This window comes from Eleutherodactylus coqui, chromosome 1 (assembly GCF_035609145.1).
Source record: "Eleutherodactylus coqui strain aEleCoq1 chromosome 1, aEleCoq1.hap1, whole genome shotgun sequence".
Classification (NCBI taxonomy): domain Eukaryota; kingdom Metazoa; phylum Chordata; class Amphibia; order Anura; family Eleutherodactylidae; genus Eleutherodactylus; species Eleutherodactylus coqui.
The window spans coordinates 13202567-13225685 of NC_089837.1; the positions used below are offsets into that span (position 1 = coordinate 13202567).

Sequence of the window (23119 nt, forward strand, 5' to 3'; positions counted from 1 at the left end):
GGCCGAAGCCCACCTGCATTTAATCGGAATTAACCTCAGCTGTGCTGGGCAATGCAATGGGATATATTTATGTACCGCCGGTGGCTTCCTGGGACCCACCTATGCTGTCGGTCCACACGGAGTTGTAACTGCATGTGTCTACTTATAAAGAACCCCAGTCTGACTAAGGCATGCAGTGTGGGCCAAAGCCCACCTGCATTAAACCTGACGTTACCTCAGCTGTGCTGGGCACTGCAATGGGATTTATTTATGTATAGCCGGTGGGTTCCAGGGAGCCACCCATGCTGTGGGTGCACACAGAATTCCCATTGTGGAGTTGTACCTGCCTGTGACTATTTATAAAAAACCCCGGTCTGACTGGGGCATGCAGACACCTTGACAGAATGAATAGTGTGTGGCACATGGGTTCCCAATTGCTATGCCCACGTGTGCAGCTCCTGATGGAGGTGGCACAGGATTGGATTTCTCATTGCTTCTGTACAGCATTGTGGGATATCGCCCCGCCCCTTTTAAAGAGGGTCGCTGCCTGGCCGTGCCAACCCTCTGCAGTGTTTGCCTGCGGTTCCTCTTCATGGCAGACACACTTATAAATAGACATGAGGGTGGTGTGGCTATGAGGCCAGCGTGTGGCATGAGGGCAGCTGAAGGCTGCGCAGGGACACTTTGGTGTGCGCTGTGGACACTGGGTCGTGCGCGGGGGGGGGGGGGGGTTGGGCAGCATGTAACCCAGGAGAAGTAGCAGCGGAGTGTCATGCAGGCAGTGATTGTGCTTTGTTGGAGGTAGTGTGGTGCTTAGCTAAGGTATGCCTTGCTAATGAGGGTTTTTCAGAAGTAAAAATTGTTGGGAGGGGGCACTTTTGCCGCTATTGTGGCTTAATAGTGGGACCTGGGAACTTGAGATGCAGCCCAACATGTAGCCCCTCGCCTGCCCTATCCGTTTCTGTGTCATTCCCATCACTTTCTTGAATTTCCCAGATTTTCACAAAAGAAAACCTTAGCGAGCATCGGCGATATACAAAAATGCTCGGGTCGCCCATTGACTTCAATGGGGTTCGTTACTTGAAACGAACCCTCGAGCATCGCGAAAAGTTCAGCTCGAGTAACGAGCACCCGAGCATTTTGGTGCTCGCTCATCTCTAATGATCAATGCTCGTGCCAAATTTCAAGTTTCTATGACATTGGGAAGTGAGAGAATTAGATTCCGTACGTAAAAGTTGGACGCTAATTCTTTTGCGCTTAGAACTGAATAATCGAGTTGGGACCCATTAACTTTTCCTATTTATGATATAATCAATGCTCGTGCCAAATTACATCGGGAAGTGAGAGAATTAGATTCCGTACGTAAAATTTGGACGCTAATTCTTTTGCGCTTAGAATTGAATAATCGATTTGGGACCTATTAAGTTTTCTTATATATGACATAATCAATAGAGATGAGCGACCGTACTCGGATAAGCACTACTCGCTCGAGTAATTTGCTTTATCCGAGTATCGCTGTTCTCGGTGCTAAAGATTCGGGTGCCGCTGCGGCTGACAGGTGAGTCGCAGCGGGGAGCAGGGGAAAGTGGGCGGGAGAGAGGGAGAGAAAGATCTTACCTCCGTTCCTCCCCGCTCTCCCCTGCAGCTCCCCGCTCCGTGCCGGCACCCGAATCTTTAGCCCCGAGCACAGCGGTACTCGGATAAAGCCAATTACTCGAGCGAGTAGTGCTTATCCGAGTACGCTCGCTCATCTCTAATAATCAATGCTTGTGCCAAATTTCAAGTTTCTATGATATTGGGAAGTGAGAGAATTAGATTCCGTATGTAAAATTTGGATGCTAATTCCTTTGCGCATAGAATTGAATAACTGAATTGGGACCCATTAGCTTTTCCTATTTATGACATAATCAATGCTTGTGCCAAATTTCAAGATTCTATGACATTGTGAAGCGAGAAAATTAGATTCTGCACGTAAAATTTGGACACTAATTCTTTGGCGCTTAGAATTGAATAATGGAGCTGGGACCCATTAAGTTTTTCTATTTATGATATAATCAATGCTCGTGCCAAATTTCAAGATTCTATGACATTGTGAAGTGAGAAAATTAGATTCCGTACGTAAAATTTAGACGCCAATTTTTTTGTACTTAGAATTTAATAATCGAGTTGGGACTCTTTAACTTTTCCTATTTATGACATAATCAATGCTTGTGCCAAATTACATTGGGAAATGAGAGAATTAGATTCTGTACGTAAAATTTGGACACTAATTCTTTTGCGCTTAGAATTCAATAATTGAGTTGGGACCCATTAACTTTTCCTATTCATGACATAATCAATGCTCGTGCCAAATTTCAAGTTTCTATGACATTGGGAAGTGAGAGAATTAGATTCTGTACGTAAATTTTGGGCGCTAATTCTTTTGCGCTTGAATTGAATAATCAAGTTGGGACCCATTAACTTTTCCTATTCATAAAACAATCAATGCTCGGGCCAAATTTCAAGCTTCTATGACACTGGAAAGTGAGAGAATTAGATTCTGTACGTAAAATTTGGACGTTAATTCTTTTGAGCTTAGAATTGAATAATCGAGTTGGGACACATTAGGCTTTCGGATTTTTGACATGATCAATGCTCGTGCCAAATTTCAAGATTCTATGACATTGGGAAGTGAGAGAATTAGATTCCGTACGTAAAATTTGGACGCTAATTCTTTTGCGCTTAGAATTGAATAATCGAGTTGGAACCCTTTAACTTTTCCTATTCATGACATAATCAATGCTCGTGCCAAATTACATCGGGAAGTGAGAGAATTAGAATCCGTACATAACATTTGGACGCTAATTCTTTGGCGCTTAAAATTGAATAATCGAGTTGGGACCCATTAGCATTTCCTATTTTTGACATTATCAATGCTCATGCCAAATTTCAAGTTTCTATGACATTGGGAAGTGAAAGAATAAGATTCCGTACGTAAAAGTTGGACGCTAATTCTTTTGCGCTTAGAACTGAATAATCGAGTTGGGACCCATTAACTTTTCCTATTTATGATATAATCAATGCTCGTGCCAAATTACATCGGGAAGTGAGAGAATTAGATTCCGTACGTAAAATTTGGACGCTAATTCTTTTGCGCTTAGAATTGAATAATCGATTTGGGACCTATTAAGTTTTGGTGCTCGCTCATCTCTAATGATCAATGCTCGTGCCAAATTTCAAGTTTCTATGACATTGGGAAGTGAGAGAATTAGATTCCGTACGTAAAAGTTGGACGCTAATTCTTTTGCGCTTAGAACTGAATAATCGAGTTGGGACCCATTAACTTTTCCTATTTATGATATAATCAATGCTCGTGCCAAATTACATCGGGAAGTGAGAGAATTAGATTCCGTACGTAAAATTTGGACGCTAATTCTTTTGCGCTTAGAATTGAATAATCGATTTGGGACCTATTAAGTTTTCTTATATATGACATAATCAATAGAGATGAGCGACCGTACTCGGATAAGCACTACTCGCTCGAGTAATTTGCTTTATCCGAGTATCGCTGTTCTCGGTGCTAAAGATTCGGGTGCCGCTGCGGCTGACAGGTGAGTCGCAGCGGGGAGCAGGGGAAAGTGGGCGGGAGAGAGGGAGAGAAAGATCTTACCTCCGTTCCTCCCCGCTCTCCCCTGCAGCTCCCCGCTCCGTGCCGGCACCCGAATCTTTAGCCCCGAGCACAGCGGTACTCGGATAAAGCCAATTACTCGAGCGAGTAGTGCTTATCCGAGTACGCTCGCTCATCTCTAATAATCAATGCTTGTGCCAAATTTCAAGTTTCTATGATATTGGGAAGTGAGAGAATTAGATTCCGTATGTAAAATTTGGATGCTAATTCCTTTGCGCATAGAATTGAATAACTGAATTGGGACCCATTAGCTTTTCCTATTTATGACATAATCAATGCTCGTGCCAAATTTCAAGATTCTATGACATTGTGAAGCGAGAAAATTAGATTCTGCACGTAAAATTTGGACACTAATTCTTTGGCGCTTAGAATTGAATAATGGAGCTGGGACCCATTAAGTTTTTCTATTTATGATATAATCAATGCTCGTGCCAAATTTCAAGATTCTATGACATTGTGAAGTGAGAAAATTAGATTCCGTACGTAAAATTTAGACGCCAATTTTTTTGTACTTAGAATTTAATAATCGAGTTGGGACTCATTAACTTTTCCTATTTATGACATAATCAATGCTTGTGCCAAATTACATTGGGAAATGAGAGAATTAGATTCTGTACGTAAAATTTGGACACTAATTCTTTTGCGCTTAGAATTCAATAATTGAGTTGGGACCCATTAACTTTTCCTATTCATGACATAATCAATGCTCGTGCCAAATTTCAAGTTTCTATGACATTGGGAAGTGAGAGAATTAGATTCTGTACGTAAATTTTGGGCGCTAATTCTTTTGCGCTTGAATTGAATAATCAAGTTGGGACCCATTAACTTTTCCTATTCATAAAACAATCAATGCTCGGGCCAAATTTCAAGCTTCTATAACACTGGAAAGTGAGAGAATTAGATTCTGTACGTAAAATTTGGACGTTAATTCTTTTGAGCTTAGAATTGAATAATCGAGTTGGGACACATTAGGCTTTCGGATTTTTGACATGATCAATGCTCGTGCCAAATTTCAAGATTCTATGACATTGGGAAGTGAGAGAATTAGATTACGTACGTAAAATTTGGACGCTAATTCTTTTGCGCTTAGAATTGAATAATCGAGTTGGAACCCTTTAACTTTTCCTATTCATGACATAATCAATGCTCGTGCCAAATTACATCGGGAAGTGAGAGAATTAGAATCCGTACATAACATTTGGACGCTAATTCTTTGGCGCTTAAAATTGAATAATCGAGTTGGGACCCATTAGCATTTCCTATTTTTGACATTATCAATGCTCATGCCAAATTTCAAGTTTCTATGACATTGGGAAGTGAAAGAATAAGATTCCGTACGTAAAATTTGGATGCTAATTCTTTTGCGCTAGAATTGAATAATTGAGTTGGGACCCATTAACTTTTCCTATTCATGACATAATCAATGCTCGTGCCAAATTTCAAGTTTCTATGACATCGGGAAGTTGGAGAATTAGATTCCGTATGTAAAATTTGGACGCTAATTATTTTGCGCTTAGAATTGAATAATTGAGTTGGAACCCATTAGCTTTTCCTATTTATGACATAATCAATGCTCGTGCCAAATTTCATGTTTCTACGACATTGGGAAGTGAGAGAATTAATGGCAATGATGGAAATCGAACGATCTACGTGGGGGGGGGGGGGCGTAACTGTCGACGACGCTCGCACGTGCGCCATTTATCGTAGGATAGTTTTACTATGCCTATAATCTTCCCAGGAGTGTACTCAACAACTTCCCAAAGTTTTATGGCGATGGGATGAATGGTGTAGTAGCGCATAAAGGACAAACAGACAGTCAAACTGACAGACAGAGAGACACACACATACATTCAATTTTATATACATATACTAGCTTACCCGTCGCGCGTTGCTGCGAAGACAGACAGACATACATCATTCGTTTTTATATATCTAGATAACAACCAATCACAGCGCAGCTTTCATGTTACCTCAGTGGTATAATATATAACAACCAATCGCAGCGCAGCTTACATGTTACCTCAGCAGTAAGAGAAATAACAGCCAATCACAGCGCAACTCTTATTCTGCCTCAGCAATATAAAAAATAGCAACCAATCACAGCGCAGCATTCATTTTACCTGAGCGGTATAATATATAACAACTAGAGATGAGTGAACACCAAAATGTTCGGGTGTTCGTTATTCGGAACGAACTTCCCGCGATGCTCGAGGGTTCGTTTCGAACAACGAACCCCATTGAAGTCAATGGGCAACCAGAGCATTTTTGTATTTCGCCGATGCTCGCTAAGGTTTTCATGTGTGAAAATCTGGGCAATTCAAGAAAGTGATGGGAACGACACAGCAACGTATAGGGCAGGCGAGGGGCTACATGCTGGGCTGCATCTCAAGTTCACAGGTCCCACTATTAAGCCACAATACCGGCAAGAGTGGGCTCCCCCCCTCCCAACAACTTTTACTTCTGAAAAGCCCTCATTAGCATGGCATACCTTTGCTAAGCACCACACTAGCTACAACAAAGCACAATCACTGCCTGGATGACACTCCGCTGCCACTTCTCCTGGGTTACATGCTGACCAACCGCCCCCCCTCCCCCCCACAGCGCACACCAAAGTGTCCCTGCGCAGCCTTCAGCTGCCCTCATGCCACACCACCCTCATGTCTATTTAGAAGTGCGTCTGCCATGAGGAGGAACCGCAGGCACACACTGCAGAGGGTTGGCACGGCTAGGCAGCGACCCTCTTTAAAAGTGGCGGGGCGATAGCCCACAATGCTGTACAGAAGCAATGAGAAATAGAATCCTGTGCCACCGCCATCAGGAGCTGCACGCGTAGGCATAGCAATGGGGAACCTATGTGCCACACACTATTCATTCTGTCAAGGTGTCTGCATGCCCCAGTTAGACCGGGCTTTTTAATTCATAGACACAGGCAGGTACAACTCCCTATTGTGAAGTCCCTGTGGACCGACAGCATGGGTGGGTGCCAGGAAGCCACCGGCGGTACATAGAAATATCCCATTGCATTGCCCAACACAGCTGAGGTAGTAATGTCGTGCGTAATACAGGTGGGCTTCAGCCCACACTGCATGCCCCAGTCAGACTGGGGTTCTTTACAAGTGTACAGATATGTTAAAAACTCTGTGTGCACCTACAGCATGGGTGGCTCCCTGGAACCCACCGGCGGTACACAAAAATATCCCATTGCATTGCCCAACACAGCTGAGGTAGTAATGTCGTGCATAATGCAGGTGGGCATCGGCCCACACTGCATGCCCCAGTCAGACTGGGGTTCTTTAGAAGTGGACACATGTAGGTTAAACTCCCTGTGGACCCACTGCCTGGGTGGGTGCCAGGAAGCCACCGGCGGTACATAGAAATATCCCATTGCATTGCCCAACACAGCTGAGGTAGTAATGTCGTGCGTAATACAGGTGGGCTTCGGCCCACACTGCATGCCCCAGTCAGACTGGGGTTCTTTAGAAGTGTACAGATGTATTAAAAACTCCGTGTGCACCTACAGCATGGGTGGCTCCCTGGAACCCACCGGCGGTACATAAAAATATCCCATTGCATTGCCCAACACAGCTGAGGTAGTAATGTTGTGCTTAACCCTTTCCAATCCAATTTGTATATGGTTTTCCTAGGGGGCTTACTCTTTTTCTGCCGTTATACAACGGCGCTATATGCTGGCTAAAGCCAGTACTGCATGAGCTGACACGTAGGATAGGCTCCGACAGCAAAGAGGCTGGCAATATACAGTAAGAGAACCCCGACGGACGTCTACCAACAACGGAGCTGTACAGCCTTAAACCCTAATGTCTTCACAGGTCACACAGTGGACTGGAAAGGGTTAATGCAGGTGGGTTTCGGCCCACACTGCATGCCCCAGTCAGACTGGGGTTCTTTATAAGTGGAAACAGATGCATTTATAATTCCCTGTGGACCCACAGCATGGGTGGGTGCCAGGAAGCCACCGGCGGTACATAGAAATATCCCATTGCATTGCCCAACACAGCTGAGGTAGTAATGTCGTGCGTAATACAGGTGGGCTTCGGCCCACACTGCATGCCCCAGTCAGACTGGTGTTCTTTAGAAGTGGACACATGTAGGTTAAACTCCCTGTGGACCCACTGCCTGGGTGGGTGCCAGGAAGCCACCGGCGGTACATAGAAATATCCCATTGCATTGCCCAACACAGCTGAGGTAACGTCAGCTGTAATGCAGGTGGGCTAAAAATTAATTTGATTACACTGTAGGCGAGGGCCCACAAAAATTGCTGTATCAACAGTACTAATGTACATCCCAAAAATTGGCCATGGCCAGCCAAGAGGGCAGGTGAAACCCATTAATCGCTTTGGTTAATGTGGCTTAAGTGGTAACTAGGCCTGGAGGCAGCCCAGTGTAACGAAAAATTGGTTCAAGTTAAAGTTCCAACGCTTTTAAGCGCATTGAAACTTATAAAAATTGTTCAGAAAAATTATTTGAGTGAGCCTTGTGGCCCTAAGAAAAATTGCCCGTTCAGCGTGATTACGTGAGGTTTCAGGAGGAGGAGCAGGAGGAGGAGGAGGAGGAATATTAGACACAAATTGATGAAGCAGAAATGTCCCCGTTTTGGATGGTGAGAGAGAACGTAGCTTCCATCCGCGGGTGCAGCCTACGTATTGCTTACGTATCGCTGCTGTCCGCTGGTGGAGAACAGAAGTCTGGCGAAATCCAGCCTTTGTTCATCTTGATGAGTGTTAGCCTGTCGGCACTGTCGGTTGACAAGCGGCTACGCTTATCTGTGATGATTCCCCCAGCCGCACTAAACACCCTCTCCGACAAGACGCTAGCCGCAGGACAAGCAAGCACCTCCAGGGCATACAGCGCTAGTTCAGGCCACGTGTCCAGCTTCGACACCCAGTAGTTGTAGGGGGCAGAGGCGTCACCAAGGATGGTCGTGCGATCCGCTACGTACTCCCTCACCATCCTTTTACAGTGCTCCCGCCGACTCAGCCGTGACTGGGGAGCGGTGACACAGTCTTGGTGGGGAGCCATAAAGCTGGCCAGGCCCTTAAAGACTGTTGCACTGCCTGGGATGTACATGCTGCTCGATCTCCGCGCCTCCCCTGCTACCTTGCCCTCGGTACTGCGCCTTCTGCCACTAGCGCTGTCGGCTAGGAATTTTACCATCAGCTTGTCCGCAAGGGTCCTGTGGTATAGCATCATTCTCGAACCCCTTTCCTCTTCGGGAATCAGAGTGGGCAGGTTCTCCTTATACCGTGGATCGAGCAGTGTGTACACCCAGTAATCCGTCGTGGCCAGAATGCGTGCAACACGAGGGTCACGAGAAAGGCATCCTAACATGAAGTCAGCCATGTGTGCCAGGGTACCTGTACGCAACACATGGCTGTCTTCACTAGGAAGATCACTTTCAGGATCCTCCTCCTCCTCCTCCTCCTCCTCAGGCCATACACGCTGAAAGGATGACAGGCAATCAGCCGGTGTACCGTCAGCAGCGGCCCAAGCTGTCTCTTCCCCCTCCTCCTCATCCTCCTCATGCTCCTCCTCCTCCTCCTGTACGCGCTGAGAAATAGACAGGAGGGTGCCCTGACTATCCAGCGGCATACTGTCTTCCCCCGCCCCCGTTTCCGAGCGCAAAGCAGCTGCCTTTATGGTTTGCAGGGAATTTCTCAAGATGCATAGCAGAGGAATGGTGACGCTAATGATTGTAGCATCGCCGCTCACCACCTGGGTCGACTCCTCAAAATTACCAAGGACATGGCAGATGTCTGCCAACCAGGCCCACTCTTCTGAAAGGAATTGAGGAGGCTGACTCCCACTGCGCCGCCCATGTTGGAGTTGGTATTCGACTATAGCTCTACGTTGTTCATAGAGCCTGGCCAACATGTGGAGCGTAGAGTTCCACCGTGTGGGCACGTCGCACAGCAGTCGGTGCGCTGGCAGCTTAAAGTGATGTTGCAGGGTGCGCAGGGTGGCAGCGTCCGTGTGGGACTTGCGAAAATGTGCGCAGAGCCGGCGCGCCTTTACGAGCAGGTCTGACAAGCGTGGGTAGCTTTTCAGAAACCGCTGAACCACCAAATTAAAGACGTGGGCCAGGCATGGCACGTGCGTGAGGCTGCCGAGCTGCAGAGCCGCCACCAGGTTACGGCCGTTGTCACACACGACCATGCCCGGTTGGAGGCTCAGCGGCGCAAGCCAGCGGTCGGTCTGCTGTGTCAGACCCTGCAGCAGTTCGTGGGCCGTGTGCCTCTTATCGCCTAAGCTGAGTAGTTTCAGCACGGCCTGCTGACGCTTGCCCACCGCTGTGCTGCCACACCGCGCGACACCGACTGCTGGCGACATGCTGCTGCTAACACATCTTGATTGCGAGACAGAGGAGGAGGAGGAGGGTGCTTTAGTGGAGGAAGCATACACCTCCGCAGATACCACCACCGAGCTGGGGCCCGCAATTCTGGGGGTGGGTAGGACATGAGCGGTCCCAGGCTCTGACTCTGTCCCAGCCTCCACTAAATTTACCCAATGTGCCGTCAGGGAGATGTAGTGGCCCTGCCCGCCTGTGCTTGTCCACGTGTCCGTAGTTAAGTGGACCGTGGCAGTAACCGCGTTGGTGAGGGCGCGTACAATGTTGCGGGAGACGTGGTCGTGCAGGGCTGGGACGGCACATCGGGAAAAGTAGTGGCGACTGGGAACTGAGTAGCGCGGGGCCGCCGCCTCCATGATACTTTTGAAGGACTCCGTTTCCACAACCCTATACGGCAGCATCTCAAGGCTGATGAATTTTGCTATGCGGACGGTTAACGTTTGAGCGTGCGGGTGCGTGGCGGCGTACTTGCGCTTGCGCTCCAACAGTTGCGCAAGCGACGGCTGGACGGTGCGCTGAACTACACTGCTGGATGGGGCCGAGGACAGCGGAGGTGAGGGTGTGGGTGCAGGCCAGGAGACGGTAGTGCCTGTGTCCTGAGAGGGGGGTTGCATCTCAGTGGCAGGTTGGGGCACAGGGGGAGAGGCAGGGGTGCAAACCGGAGGCGCTGAACGGCCTTCGTCCCACCTTGCGGGGTGCTTGGCCATCATATGTCTGCGCATGGTGGTGGTGTTGAGGCTGTTGGTGTTGGCTCCCCGGCTGAGCTTTGCGCGACAAAGGTTGCACACCACTGTTCGTCGGTCGTCAGGCGTCTCTGTGAAAAACTGCCAGACCTTAGAGCACCTCGGCCTCTGCAGGGTGGCATGGCGCGAGGGGGCGCTTTGGGAAACACTTGGTGGATTATTCGGTCTGGCCCTGCCTCTACCCCTGGCCACCACACTGCCTCTTGCAACCTGCCCTGCTGATGCCCTTGACTCCCCCTCTGAAGACCTGTCCTCCTGAGTAAGCGTTGCACACCAGGTGGGGTCAGTCACCTCATCGTCCTGCTGCTCTTCCTCCGAATCCTCTGTGCGCTGCTCCCTCGGACTTACTGCCCTTACTACTACCTCACTGCAAGACAACTGTGTCTGATCGTCATCGTCCTCCTCACCCACAGAAAGTTGTTGAGACAGTTGGCGGAAGTCCCCAGCCTCTTCCCCCGGACCCCGGGAACTTTCGAATGGTTGGGCATCAGTGACGATAAACTCCTCTGGTGGGAGAGGAACCGCTGCTGCCCAATCTAAGCAGGGGCCCGAGAACAGTTCCTGGGAGTGTTCCCGCTCCTGAGCAGGTGTTATTGTAGTGGAGTGAGGAGGCTGGGAGGAAGGAGGAGCAGCAGACAGAGGATTCGGATTGGCAGCAGTGGACGGCGCAGAACTGCGGGTAGACGATAGGTTGCTCGAAGCACTTTCTGCCATCCAGGACAGGACCTGCTCACACTGCTCATTTTCTAATAACCGTCTCCCGCGTGGACCCATTAATTGGGCGATGAATGTGGGGACACCAGAAACGTGCCTCTCTCCTAATCGCGCAGCAGTCGGCTGCGACACACCTGGATCAGGAGCTTGGCCTGTGCCCACACCCTGACTTGGCCCTCCGCGTCCTCGGCCGCGTCCACGTCCTCTAGGCCTACCCCTACCCCTCAGCATGCTGTATTACCAGTGATTTGATTTCACAGGCAGCTAATAAATTGGCGCAAGACTGCAGGCCAAATATAATTTTTTCCCTTTTTTGAAAACGAAAGGCCCCACTGCCTCTAGTGAATGAATAATCTAAGTTTAATAACTGTGCTGTTTTCCTGCTAATGTGTCACAGAACGTGAGGGTAGCAGAGTTATTAACTGTGGCAGAGCAGGTATTTTTTTTCCCAATTAAGGAAAGCAAATGGCGAAGCCAGGAGTAAAACGTAGCTGGGTGCGTATGATTTTTACAGGTTGCACACGCAGCCGACACGTGTCCACCGGCGTTAGTACGGACAGAGGCAGGACAAATAGAATTATTTTCCGTTTTTTTGCACCAAAAGGCAGCACTGCGTATATTCTATGAACATGAGAAGTTTAATAACTGTGCTGTTTTCCTGCTAATGTGTCACAGAACGTGAGGGTAGCAGAGTTATTAACTGTGGCAGAGCAGGTATTTTTTTTCCCAATTAAGGAAAGCAAATGGCGAAGCCAGGAGTAAAACGTAGCTGGGTGCGTATGATTTTTACAGGTTGCACACGCAGCCGACACGTGTCCACCGGCGTTAGTACGGACAGAGGCAGGACAAATAGAATTATTTTCCGTTTTTCTGCACCAAAAGGCAGCACTGCGTATATTCTATGAACATGAGAAGTTTAATAACTGTGCTGTTTTCCTGCTAATGTGTCACAGAACGTGAGGGTAGCAGAGTTATTAACTGTGGCAGAGCAGGTATTTTTTTTCCCAATTAAGGAAAGCAAATGGCGAAACCAGGAGTAAAACGTAGCTGGGTGCGTCTGATTTTTACAGGTTGCACACGCAGCCGACACGTGTCCACCGGCGTTAGTACGGACAGAGGCAGGACAAATAGAATTATTTTCCGTTTTTTTGCACCAAAAGGCAGCACTGCGTATATTCTATGAACATGAGAAGTTTAATAACTGTGCTGTTTTCCTGCTAATGTGTCACAGAACGTGAGGGTAGCAGAGTTATTAACTGTGGCAGAGCAGGTATTTTTTTTCCCAATTAAGGAAAGCAAATGGCGAAGCCAGGAGTAAAACGTAGCTGGGTGCGTCTGATTTTTACAGGTTGCACACGCAGCCGACACGTGTCCACCGGCGTTAGGACGGACAGAGGCAGGACAAATAGAATTATTTTCACTTGTTTTACAAGCAAAAGGCAGCACTGCGTATATTCAATGAATAATAACTGTGTTGTGGCCCTGCCTATACAATTCTTTCCCTGCAGTATCAATGGAGGGTGGAATGCTCTGCAGAGGCGATTTTGAGAAGCAAAAAAAAATGCAGCACAGCTAACAGCAGCCTGGACAGTACTGCACACGGATAAATATGGCCCTAGAAAGGACCGTTGAGGTTCTTGAAGGCTACACTCACTCCTAACACTCTCCCTGCCTATGCAGCACTTCTGTCCCTAATGCCGGATGCAAAGCTCTGCAATGCCGATTTTGAGAAAAAAAAAAATGGCACTGCTAACAGCAGCCAACACACAGCTATCAGTGGCCCTAATAAGGACCTTTGGGGGGTCTTGAAGCCTACACTAACTACCAATTCTTTCCCTACAGCAGCTCCGGTACAAACAGCACTGTCCCTCACTAACTCACACGGCATCTGAGCCGAACCGCGGGAGGGGCCGACTTTTATGTTCGGGTGACACCTGATCTTCCCAGCCACTCACAGCAGGGCAGTGGTATAGGGCTTGAACGTCACAGGGGGAAGTTGTAATGCCTTCCCTGTCTTTCAATTGGCCAAAAAAAGCGCGCTAACGTCTCAGGGAAGGAAGTGAAAGTAACCAGAACACCGCATGGTGTTCGTTACGAATAACGAACATCCCGAACACCCTAATATTCGCACGAATATCAAGCTCGGAAGAACACGTTCGCTCATCTCTAATAACAACCAATCACAGCACAGCTTTCATTTTACCTCGGCAGTAAAAGAAATAACAACCAATCACAGCACAACTTTTATTCTGCCTCAGCAATATAAAAAATAGCAACCAATCACAGCGCTGCTTTCATGTAACCTGAGTAGTATAAGAAGTATCAACCAATCACAGCACAACTTTCACGTTGCCTCAGCAGTATAATATATAGCAACCAATCACAGGACAACTTTCATGTTGCCTCAGAAGTATAATATATAGCAACCAATCACAGCACAGCTTTCATGTTACCTCAGCAGTATAAGAAATAGCAACCAGTCATAGCACAGCTTTCATGTTACCTCAGCATTCTCAATATCCAGAAATTGTCTTGCGAAACGTTCGGCGGATGCATCATTTAGTAGTTGAACATGCTCGCTCGTAATGCCTTTTGCTTTCGTGTTTGAGATGGAAATCAAAAGATTTTTGTCTGGGGGGCCTAACTGTCGATGATGCTCGCACGTGCGCCACCTATCGTAGGATAGATGTACTATGCCGGTAATCTTCCCAGGAGTGTACTCAACAACTTCCCAAAGTTTCATGGCGATCGGATTAATGGTGTAGTAATGCATAACGGACAGACGACAGACATACATACATTTTTATATGTATAGATGACATCAGGAAGTGAGAGAATTAGATTCTGTACATAAAATTTGGACACTAATTCTTTTGCGCTTAGAATTGAATAATTAAGTTTGGACCCATTAGCTTTTCCTATTTATGACAATCAATGCTCGTGCCAAATTTCAAGTTTTTATGACATCGGGAAGTGAGAGAATTAGATTCCGTATGTAAAATTTGGACGCTTATTCTTTTGCGCTTTGAACCGAATAATCGAGTTGGGACCAATTAACTTTTCATATTTATGACATAATCAATGCTCGTGCCAAATTTCAAGTTTCTATGACTTTGGGAAGTGAGAGAATTAGATTCCGTATGCAAAATTTGGACGCTAATCCTTTTGCTCTTAGAATTGAATAATCGAGTTGGGACCTAATAACTTTTCCTATTTGTGACATAATCAATGCTCGTGCCAAATTTCAAGTTTCTATGACATGGGGAAGTGAAAGAATTAGATTCCGTACGTAAAATTTGGACGCTAATTCTTTTGCTCTTAGAATTTAATAATTGAGTTGGGACCTAATAACTTTTCCTATTTATGACATAATCAATGCTCGTGCCAAATTTCAAGTTTTTATAACATTTGGAAGTGAGAGAATTAGATTCCGTACGTAAAAGTTGGACGCTAATTCTTTTGCACTTAGAATTTAATAATTGAGTTGGGACCCATTAACTTTTCCTATTTATGACATAATCAATGCTCTACGACATCGGGAAGTGAGAGAATTAGTTGCAATGCTGGAAATCGAAAGATCTACGTGGGGGGGGGGGGCTAACTGTCGACGACGCTTGCACGCGCGCCCTTTATCGTAGGATAGATGTACTATGCCAGTAATCTTTCCAGGACTGTACTCAACAACTTCCCAAAGTTTCATGGCGATCGGATGAATGGTGTAGTAGCGCATAAAGGACAAACAGACAGACAGACAGACAGACACACAGACAGACAGACACACACACACACACAGACACGCCTACATTCAATTTTATATATATAGATAGATTAACTGCACATTTAAGTGGATGTCGTTTGAAAGGAAACAGCTTGTTCACTCATTCTAATAATTAATTGCTATGTCCTGAAGTACCCTAAATAAGGATCAACCTGTCATGTCCGATATGAGCGTAATTCACACCATACCCAGGACAGCACTAAAAGAAGAGGAATGCACACAAATGCACACTGAAACGGACTGAACAGTAAATGGGATTTGCAAGCAGACATCCAACAATGGCTGACGAATGCCAAAACACCTACCACAATTCGACAGATAGAAAAACTAATAAATGTGATGTATCAGTTCAGATTTTTACCAAGATACTTTAGCTCATGAGGTCATGATAAGTGTCCTCGTAGTCTGCTGAGTCCCTAGTACAAGACAACTCAAACCCCAGGGAGTGCTGTCTGCAAGTGGGGCAATCATCTCAATAGAGACAGCCCTACACTGGAACCTATGGGCCTGGCTCACCATAGATGGTAAAAGGCATACAAGCAGAAGAAGACACTGTTTACACCAACAGACAAGGGAATCCCACTCAGAAGCTCATGCATGCAGTGACACCAAGCAAAACATGCATGACTCCATACACCAGGGTTCTGGGAGGGAATGAGGGAAATATAAATGGCCAGCACCCTCCAGCAAGAGCTGTTGGCATTCATGTGCAGCAGACTGGTGGTGAATGGCCGGCTGGAGTAATACACACCCAGCCAGCTCAAACTTCCCACACCTGATGAAAGGTGCTCTTGGAAACCCATAGAACTACAGGTCCAGGAGTACAACATGACACAACCATGGTAATTCTTCTTTTACCACAGATCCCGAGTTCTGCCTGTAGCGAAAGTTGCCTCCCAGGATACAGAAAGGTACCATGGGAAGGAAAACAAAAATGCTGCTACTACTGCGTCCCCTGTGCAGAAGGAGAGATCTCCAACCAGACCAGTGAGTAACAGATATTCATCAGTTGTCTTGTGTTACTCTGTAAGGCTACTGATATTGATTATGTTAATATACAAGGTGTACCGAGTGTGATCATATAAAGATAATTTACATGATATGCAATCCTGTTAGCTGAGATGTAGTTGTGGTCTCATCTGCTGTAATATTTACTTATTTTTTATAGTAAGGATTATTCTAATCTAATTTGACTCTCCAGATATGGAGAGATGTTTGGAGTGTCCTGAAGACCGCTGGTCTAATGAGAGAAGAGACACCTGTATCCCGCGACCACTTGATTTCCTGTCCTATGAAGACACATTGGGATTATCTCTTGTTATTATCAATCTCTTCTTCAGTTTTGTGACTGTCGTTGTGTTGGGGATATATATAAAACACAAGGACACTTCAATAGTGAAAGCCAATAACCAGAACCTGAGCTACATCCTGCTCCTCTCTCTACTCTTCTCATTTCTATGTCCTCTCTTATTCATTGGACGGCCCACAAGGATCTCGTGTCTGCTACGACAGGTGGGAACTGGGATCATTTGTAGTCTTGCAGTTTCTTCCATTTTAGCTAAAACTGTCACTGTAGTCTTGGCTTTTCATGCCATCCAACCCAGCAGAACACTAAAGAGGTGGTTGGGGAGACATTTGTCCACATCTCTACTCATTACTGGTACAACAGGAGAGGTTCTGATCTGTGTCTTCTGGTTATCTTTCTCTCCACCATTCCCAGATTATAACACTGAGGTAGAGGTTGGGAAGATAATCTTACAATGTAATGAGGGATCTGTCATTGCTTTCTACATGGTCCTCGGCTACATTGGATTTCTGGCTGTGTTGAGCTTTATTATAGCATTTCTAGCCAGGAAGCTTCCAGATGTCTTCAATGAGGCTCAGTACATCTCCTTCAGCATGCTGGTCTTCTGCAGTGTGTGGATTTCCTTCATCCCAGCCTATCTCAGCACCAAGGGGAAATACATGGTGGCTGTAGAAGTTTTTGCCATCTCAACTTCCAGTGCTGGATTTCTGGGCTGTATCTTCATCCCCAAATGTTACATCATCATACTGAGACCAGAGCTGAATACAAAGTTCAATAGAATTTTTGGTCAACGATAAAGGATAAATAGGACTAGACTTTTAGCTCCAGTAATGTAGTGGGAGGGGCTGATTTCTTATTAAACACATTTTTAGACCATGAGTAATATAAAGAACTCACTTTCTGAAAAGCAAGTCTAAGGGTGACTACCCACTACAGTTTTTTTCACTGCGAAATTCGCAGCGGTTTTTTTTCTGCAGGGGTCTATGGGACTTGCAATGTTAAAATGGCGATCGCGCAAAATCGCAATTTACCGCAAAATCGCGATTTTAACATTACAAGTCCCATAGACCCCTGGAGAACAAAAAACGCTGCGAATTTTGCAGTGAAAAAAAACTGTAGTGGGTAGTCACCCTAATTCAAAAACACACCAGGAGGAGAACTTTGAGATTTAAAGGGGTTTTCCTGCGCCGAAACGGGTTTTGTTTTTTTTTCAACCCCCCCCCCGTTCGGCGCGAGACAACCCCGATGCAGGGGTTAAACAAGAACACCGGACAGCGCTTACCTGAATCCCCGCGCTCCGGTGACTTCTTACTTACCTGCTGAAGATGGCCGCCGGGATCTTCTCTCTCGGTGGACCGCAGGGCTTCTGTGCGGTCCATTGCCGATTCCAGCCTCCTGATTGGCTGGAATCGGCACGTGACGGGGCGGAGCTACACGGAGCCGCTCTCCGGCACGAGCGACCCCATTCATAAAAGAAGACCCGGACTGCGCAAGCGCGTCTAATCTGGCGATTAGACGCTGAAAATTAGACGGCTCCATGGAAACGAGGACGCTAGCAACGGAACAGGTAAGTGAATAACTTCTGTATGGCTCATAATTAATGCGCAATGTACATTACAAAGTGCATTAATATGGCCATACAGAAGTGTATAGACCCACTTGCTTTCGCGGGACAACCCCTTTAATCTATATGGAAATCACAATTGTGATAGCAGCTCTAGAATTGAATATAATTCCACAGAGTTACTCAATATTAGTTTCTGTTTAGTTTATTAGTAGACTTTAACCTCTTAGCGACCAAACCTTTTTGCGCCTTAATGACCACTTTAAATTTCGAAAATCTGTCTCTGTCTCTCTCTCTCTCTCTCTCTCATTGTGGCCCTAATCTTCTGTCTGTCTGCACAACTGGGCCCAATATAAATGGAGCAGCCACTGGCTTTTAGAACAAAATTTTGCTTGAAGGTGCTTCAAGCCCTATTGTACACTTGTAGAGCCCTTGAGCTGCCACAATGATAGAAAGCTTCCACAAATGACCCTATTTAGAAAAGAAGACCCCTTAGCAAGTTGATCTAGGGGTGTGTTGCCTATTTTGAACCCACAGTTTTTGAATTAATCTAAGCAAAGCAGAAGGAAAAAAATACAATTTAAATTTTTTTGTAATTGTGGTATTTAAAAAAAAAAAATTATACAGCACCCATATAAATGAAGACTTGTCCCCCCAAATGGATATCTCTGTTTGTCCTGTGTTCAGAAACAAACTCTTTTTTGTTTGTTTTTTACAGCAGCTAGGGTTTTTTGGGGGGTAGGGCTTATATTTCAAGCCCTTCCCCGAAAATCCCTGCGAGGGTTGCCTTCATCCCGTTGTTTTCTATGGGATAACTGCTGCATCGACCCCTTTGAAAGCAATGGGATAGCATTGCACACCTCTGCCACAGCTGTGACAGCTATGGCAGGGGATTCCTTTATGCCTTTGGGGAGTGCAATCATCAATGAACACCCTGCTGCTGCTGTCAGTGTTCATGGAGCTGCTGTGCTTCTCCAAGTGCAGCAGCTCTTCTCTCTCTTCATGGAGATGCTGCATTTGGAAAACTGCAACAGCTCCAGTACTAGGGCAAAGTTTCATGCACTGAGCATATATGAAACTTTGGCATTTCACGCGTTTTCAGCAGCGCTTTTTTTGCTTGTCTATAGGCGAGCAGAAACAATGCACATCTGTCTGAGCCCTAAGGAATTTTTCGGATGATTGTTTGTATGTTTTGTAATGTCTGTCAATTAGTTCTGTTTTAGTATTATATAATAATTTTATGGAAAAACAAATAAAAATAATTTCCATAAAATCAAGTTATTCCATTAAGAGGAGACAGAAGTACATGCTTTTGAGTCTCTTCCAGCACTGTTCATGTTAGGAATGCCTCGGTGAAGTTTACACAATCCAGTGATATCTGTCGCTGGGGAAACGAGTTGTTTTGGCCGGTGTATTTCGAGTAACATCACCCCAATCAAGACTAAACCCATTTCCGATTATAATGCAGATTACGCTGATGTGTTCTCCAAGGTGAATGCCAAAAGGTAACCACCACATAGGGCACATGATTGCGGATATGAGCTAATTCCAGGCAGCAAGCTCCAAAAAGCCATTTGTATAATCTTACGCGGCCAGAACGAGTAGCTCAGAAGAAATATATTACAAAGATATTACAGACAGCACATATTTGGGCCTCAAATTCTCCAGTGGAGGCTGTTTTTTCTTTGCTAAGCAAAAAGATGGGAATTTACATCCTTGTTTGGTAGTCTAAACAAGATTATTGTGAAAAATCCGAATCCCCTCATCCCAGATCTTTTTAACCAATAGGTAGGGGCAGAATGGTTTTTGAAACTGGATTTAAGAGGAGTATACAACCTTATCCTTATAAGAGATCGGGATTAATGGAAGATGGTATTTAATACCCCAGAGAGGAATTGTAAAAATTTGGTCATGCCATTTGGGTTTACTAATGCACCTGCAGTTTTTCAAACAGTTTTTATCAACAAATATTTTATTGGATTTTTTAACATGAAATAAGAGAACATGTAAGGGTGCCTGCCCACTACCATTAATTTTCAGAGCAAATTCACTGCGTTTTTTTTTTCCAAGTGTCAATGGGACTTGCTAATATTAAAATCACAACATACAAAAATCGCAATTTAGCGGTAAATTATGATTTTGTGGGTTGTAATTTTAACATTAGCAAGTTCCATTGACAATCGGAAAAATAAAAAACTGCTGCGAATTTGCAGCGAAAAAAAAAAACGTAGTGGGTAGGCACCCTAAATTATATATTGCAAAATTTACCCATTGCATAGGGTGTAGAGATGAGCGAGCATACTCGCTAAGGCAAACTACTCGAGCGAGTAGTGCCTTATGCGAGTACCTGCCCGCTCGTCTCTAAAGATTTGGGTGCCAGCAGGGGGCGGGGAGCGTCGGGGGAGAGTGGGGAGAAATGGGAGGGATCTCTCTCTCACTCTCTCCCTTCTGCTTTCCCCTGCAACTCAATTCTCTCCTCCGCCGGCACCCGAATCTTTAGACACGAGCGGACAGGTACTCGCATAAGGCACTACTTGCTTGAGTAGTTTGCTCAGCGAGTATGCTTGCTCATCTCTAATAGGGTGTACAATACACAATTTATAGCCTTTAGTATAGACAATTAAGTGAGTCAACATGTGGTTCACATTCCAATATATAATGGGACCTGGGTATGATGTTGACTGGCTAACTTGTTTAAATCTGAACCTGCACATGTCCAAGTGGGTGGGACAGTATACCTTTGCTCAGTTTGCACATATTGTGTTGGTCCCATCAATTATCTTTGTGCAGATCGGGGTCCAGCAAAGCTTAACGTGACAATACGATTGGAGAGAGCAGAGAAAACAATAAAGAAAGGAAAAAGGAACAAGTATCCTTCGGCATAGTTGTTTTAGGCATAACTTCATTAAGGTATTGATTATGATGAAATAATGCAGCTGAGTTATTATCCAGATGGGCATCCATGACCGAGTAGCCCATTGTTAGGGTCCGTATTACTTGTTGTTCCTTTTTCAAACAGTTTTTAATGATATTCCCTGGGAGGTTGTTGGTTGATTTGTTCTCTAGATGGACAATGTCTTTATTCATTCCCTGGATTACGACTAGAGATGAGCGAGCATACTCGCTAAGGGCAATTACTCGAGCGAGCATTGCCCTTAGCGAGTACCTGCCCACTTGGAAGGAAAGCAACTCACCGCTCACCTGCCCCGGCAGGCGAATCTTTTCTTCCGAGCGGGCAGACAAGGCTCGCTCGAGTAATTGCCCTTAGCGAGTATGCTTGCTCATCTCTAATTACAACTCTTACAAAGAACATTTATGATGAGTGTTACACATTTTGAAAGAAAGCTTCTAGTGTGCCAAAAAGGAAAAAAAATGCTTTTTTTTTTTGCTGTGTAAGAGATTTCCTTCCTTGAGTCCATTTTTTCTCCACAAGATTTTAAAATGCAAAAACACAGGCAGTTCTTAACTGGGTCCAGCCAGAGAAGATAAAAGACACTTGAAAGATTTCTCGGATTTGCAAATTACTATAGAAAATTTATTTGCGGTTTCTCTGAAATAGTGAAGGCTCTTATGGACCCAACTAAGAAGTAAGCTGATCTCTCTAATTGGTCTTCTGCTGCAAGAAAAGCATGTGGTCTACTGAAAAAGGCCTTTCTTTCAGCACCCACCTGGGTTCAATTGAAACTATCCAAGTCATTCATAGTTGAGGTGGATGCCTCTGAGAATGGCGCAGGGATGGTAGAGCAGGGATCCAGCAACCTTACAAATTTATAGGCATGTGCATTTTTCCCTAGAAAGTTTCCGTCTATTGAGCAAAACTATAATATAGAGGATTGTGAATTGGTGGCAATCAAAGAGGCATTAAAAGAATGGACACATTATCATGGATAACAAAAATCTAGTATATATAGAGTCAGCTGAAAGATTAATGCTAGGCAGACCAAGTGGTCATTGTTTTTCTCATGTTTCAAGTTTGTGATCACCTATTGTCCGGGTAGTAAGAATCTTTGGTGGATGCTCTATCTAGAAACCATGTTGCTCATGCATCCGATGAGCCTCCGCCTCCAATTTTGGCTAAGACGGTGGTGCTTTTGCTGACTCACTGAACTTGATAAAGAAAGCTCAATATTTTGTTCCTCATAATCTCCTGAAAAATAGAAAATCTTCAGTTGCTTAGTGAGATGCATAATTTGGTGTTGACTGTACATCCGTGGATTAATAATACCTGTAAATTAATTTCTTGAAGGCGTTGGTGTCCATCTATTTGCTGGAATGTGCAGAGTTATGTGAAGGCTTGCAAGATTTATGTCCATTCAAAGTGCCTCAGATCTATTCCAGCTAAAAGAAAACATGGCCCCACTTCTGAACAGAATTTATTATGGATTTACTGAGTACCAACAGAAACACTGCTATTTGGGTAGCATTTGATAGGTTTAGTAAGATTTGTCCCTTGATAACTGCATTGTCAAATTGCATGGATTATCAGTTAATAAAGTTTCAGACAATTTGTATTTAAATTTTGGTGTGTATATGTTATTGATAATCTGTTCATGTGTTTACCAAAATTATTGTGAATCAAGACAACTGATTGCAACTCTCATTAAAGTCACGGGAGTAAAAATCAAGTTAATTAATTTTCCCTCCAAAATGTCCAGAATGCAGCAAAGGCACCCAAATTGCATGGGAATACAGCCATATATCTGGGGAACACTGCTGCACTCAAAATTAGTGTAAATAGTGTAGATTGGTGAGGGCATCAATAGTAGCACAGGGGTGTCACTGAAAACAAAATAAGGGTCACATAGGGTCCTCTAGATCAAGAATTGTGCCAGGGAAGACAGCAGTTTTAATAGCAATGTCAGAAATTTTACAAGGACAAATTCTACCAGGGGATCAGAACACTCAGGAATAGGCCTGTAGCAAGGAACAGCTGTAGAGCTACCAAAAAATGCGCTACACAAGACAGCAGATGTGGTCTACTACCAGGTGAACAAACACTTAAGC

General features: G+C 45.2%; 1 protein-coding gene across 1 annotated transcript in view; it reads left to right on the plus strand.

Annotated features, from left to right (window-relative positions):
• Positions 1-21604, plus strand: part of LOC136619491 (vomeronasal type-2 receptor 26-like) — a 35698-nt gene extending 14094 nt beyond the window's left edge. Inside the window, exons 2-4 of the mRNA XM_066594597.1 lie at positions 16109-16232; positions 16447-17320; positions 21571-21604. Coding sequence (XP_066450694.1) covers positions 16109-16232; positions 16447-17320; positions 21571-21604 — 1032 coding nt within the window. The remainder of the gene's footprint in view (positions 1-16108; positions 16233-16446; positions 17321-21570) is intronic.
• The last annotated feature ends 1515 nt before the right edge of the window (positions 21605-23119 follow it).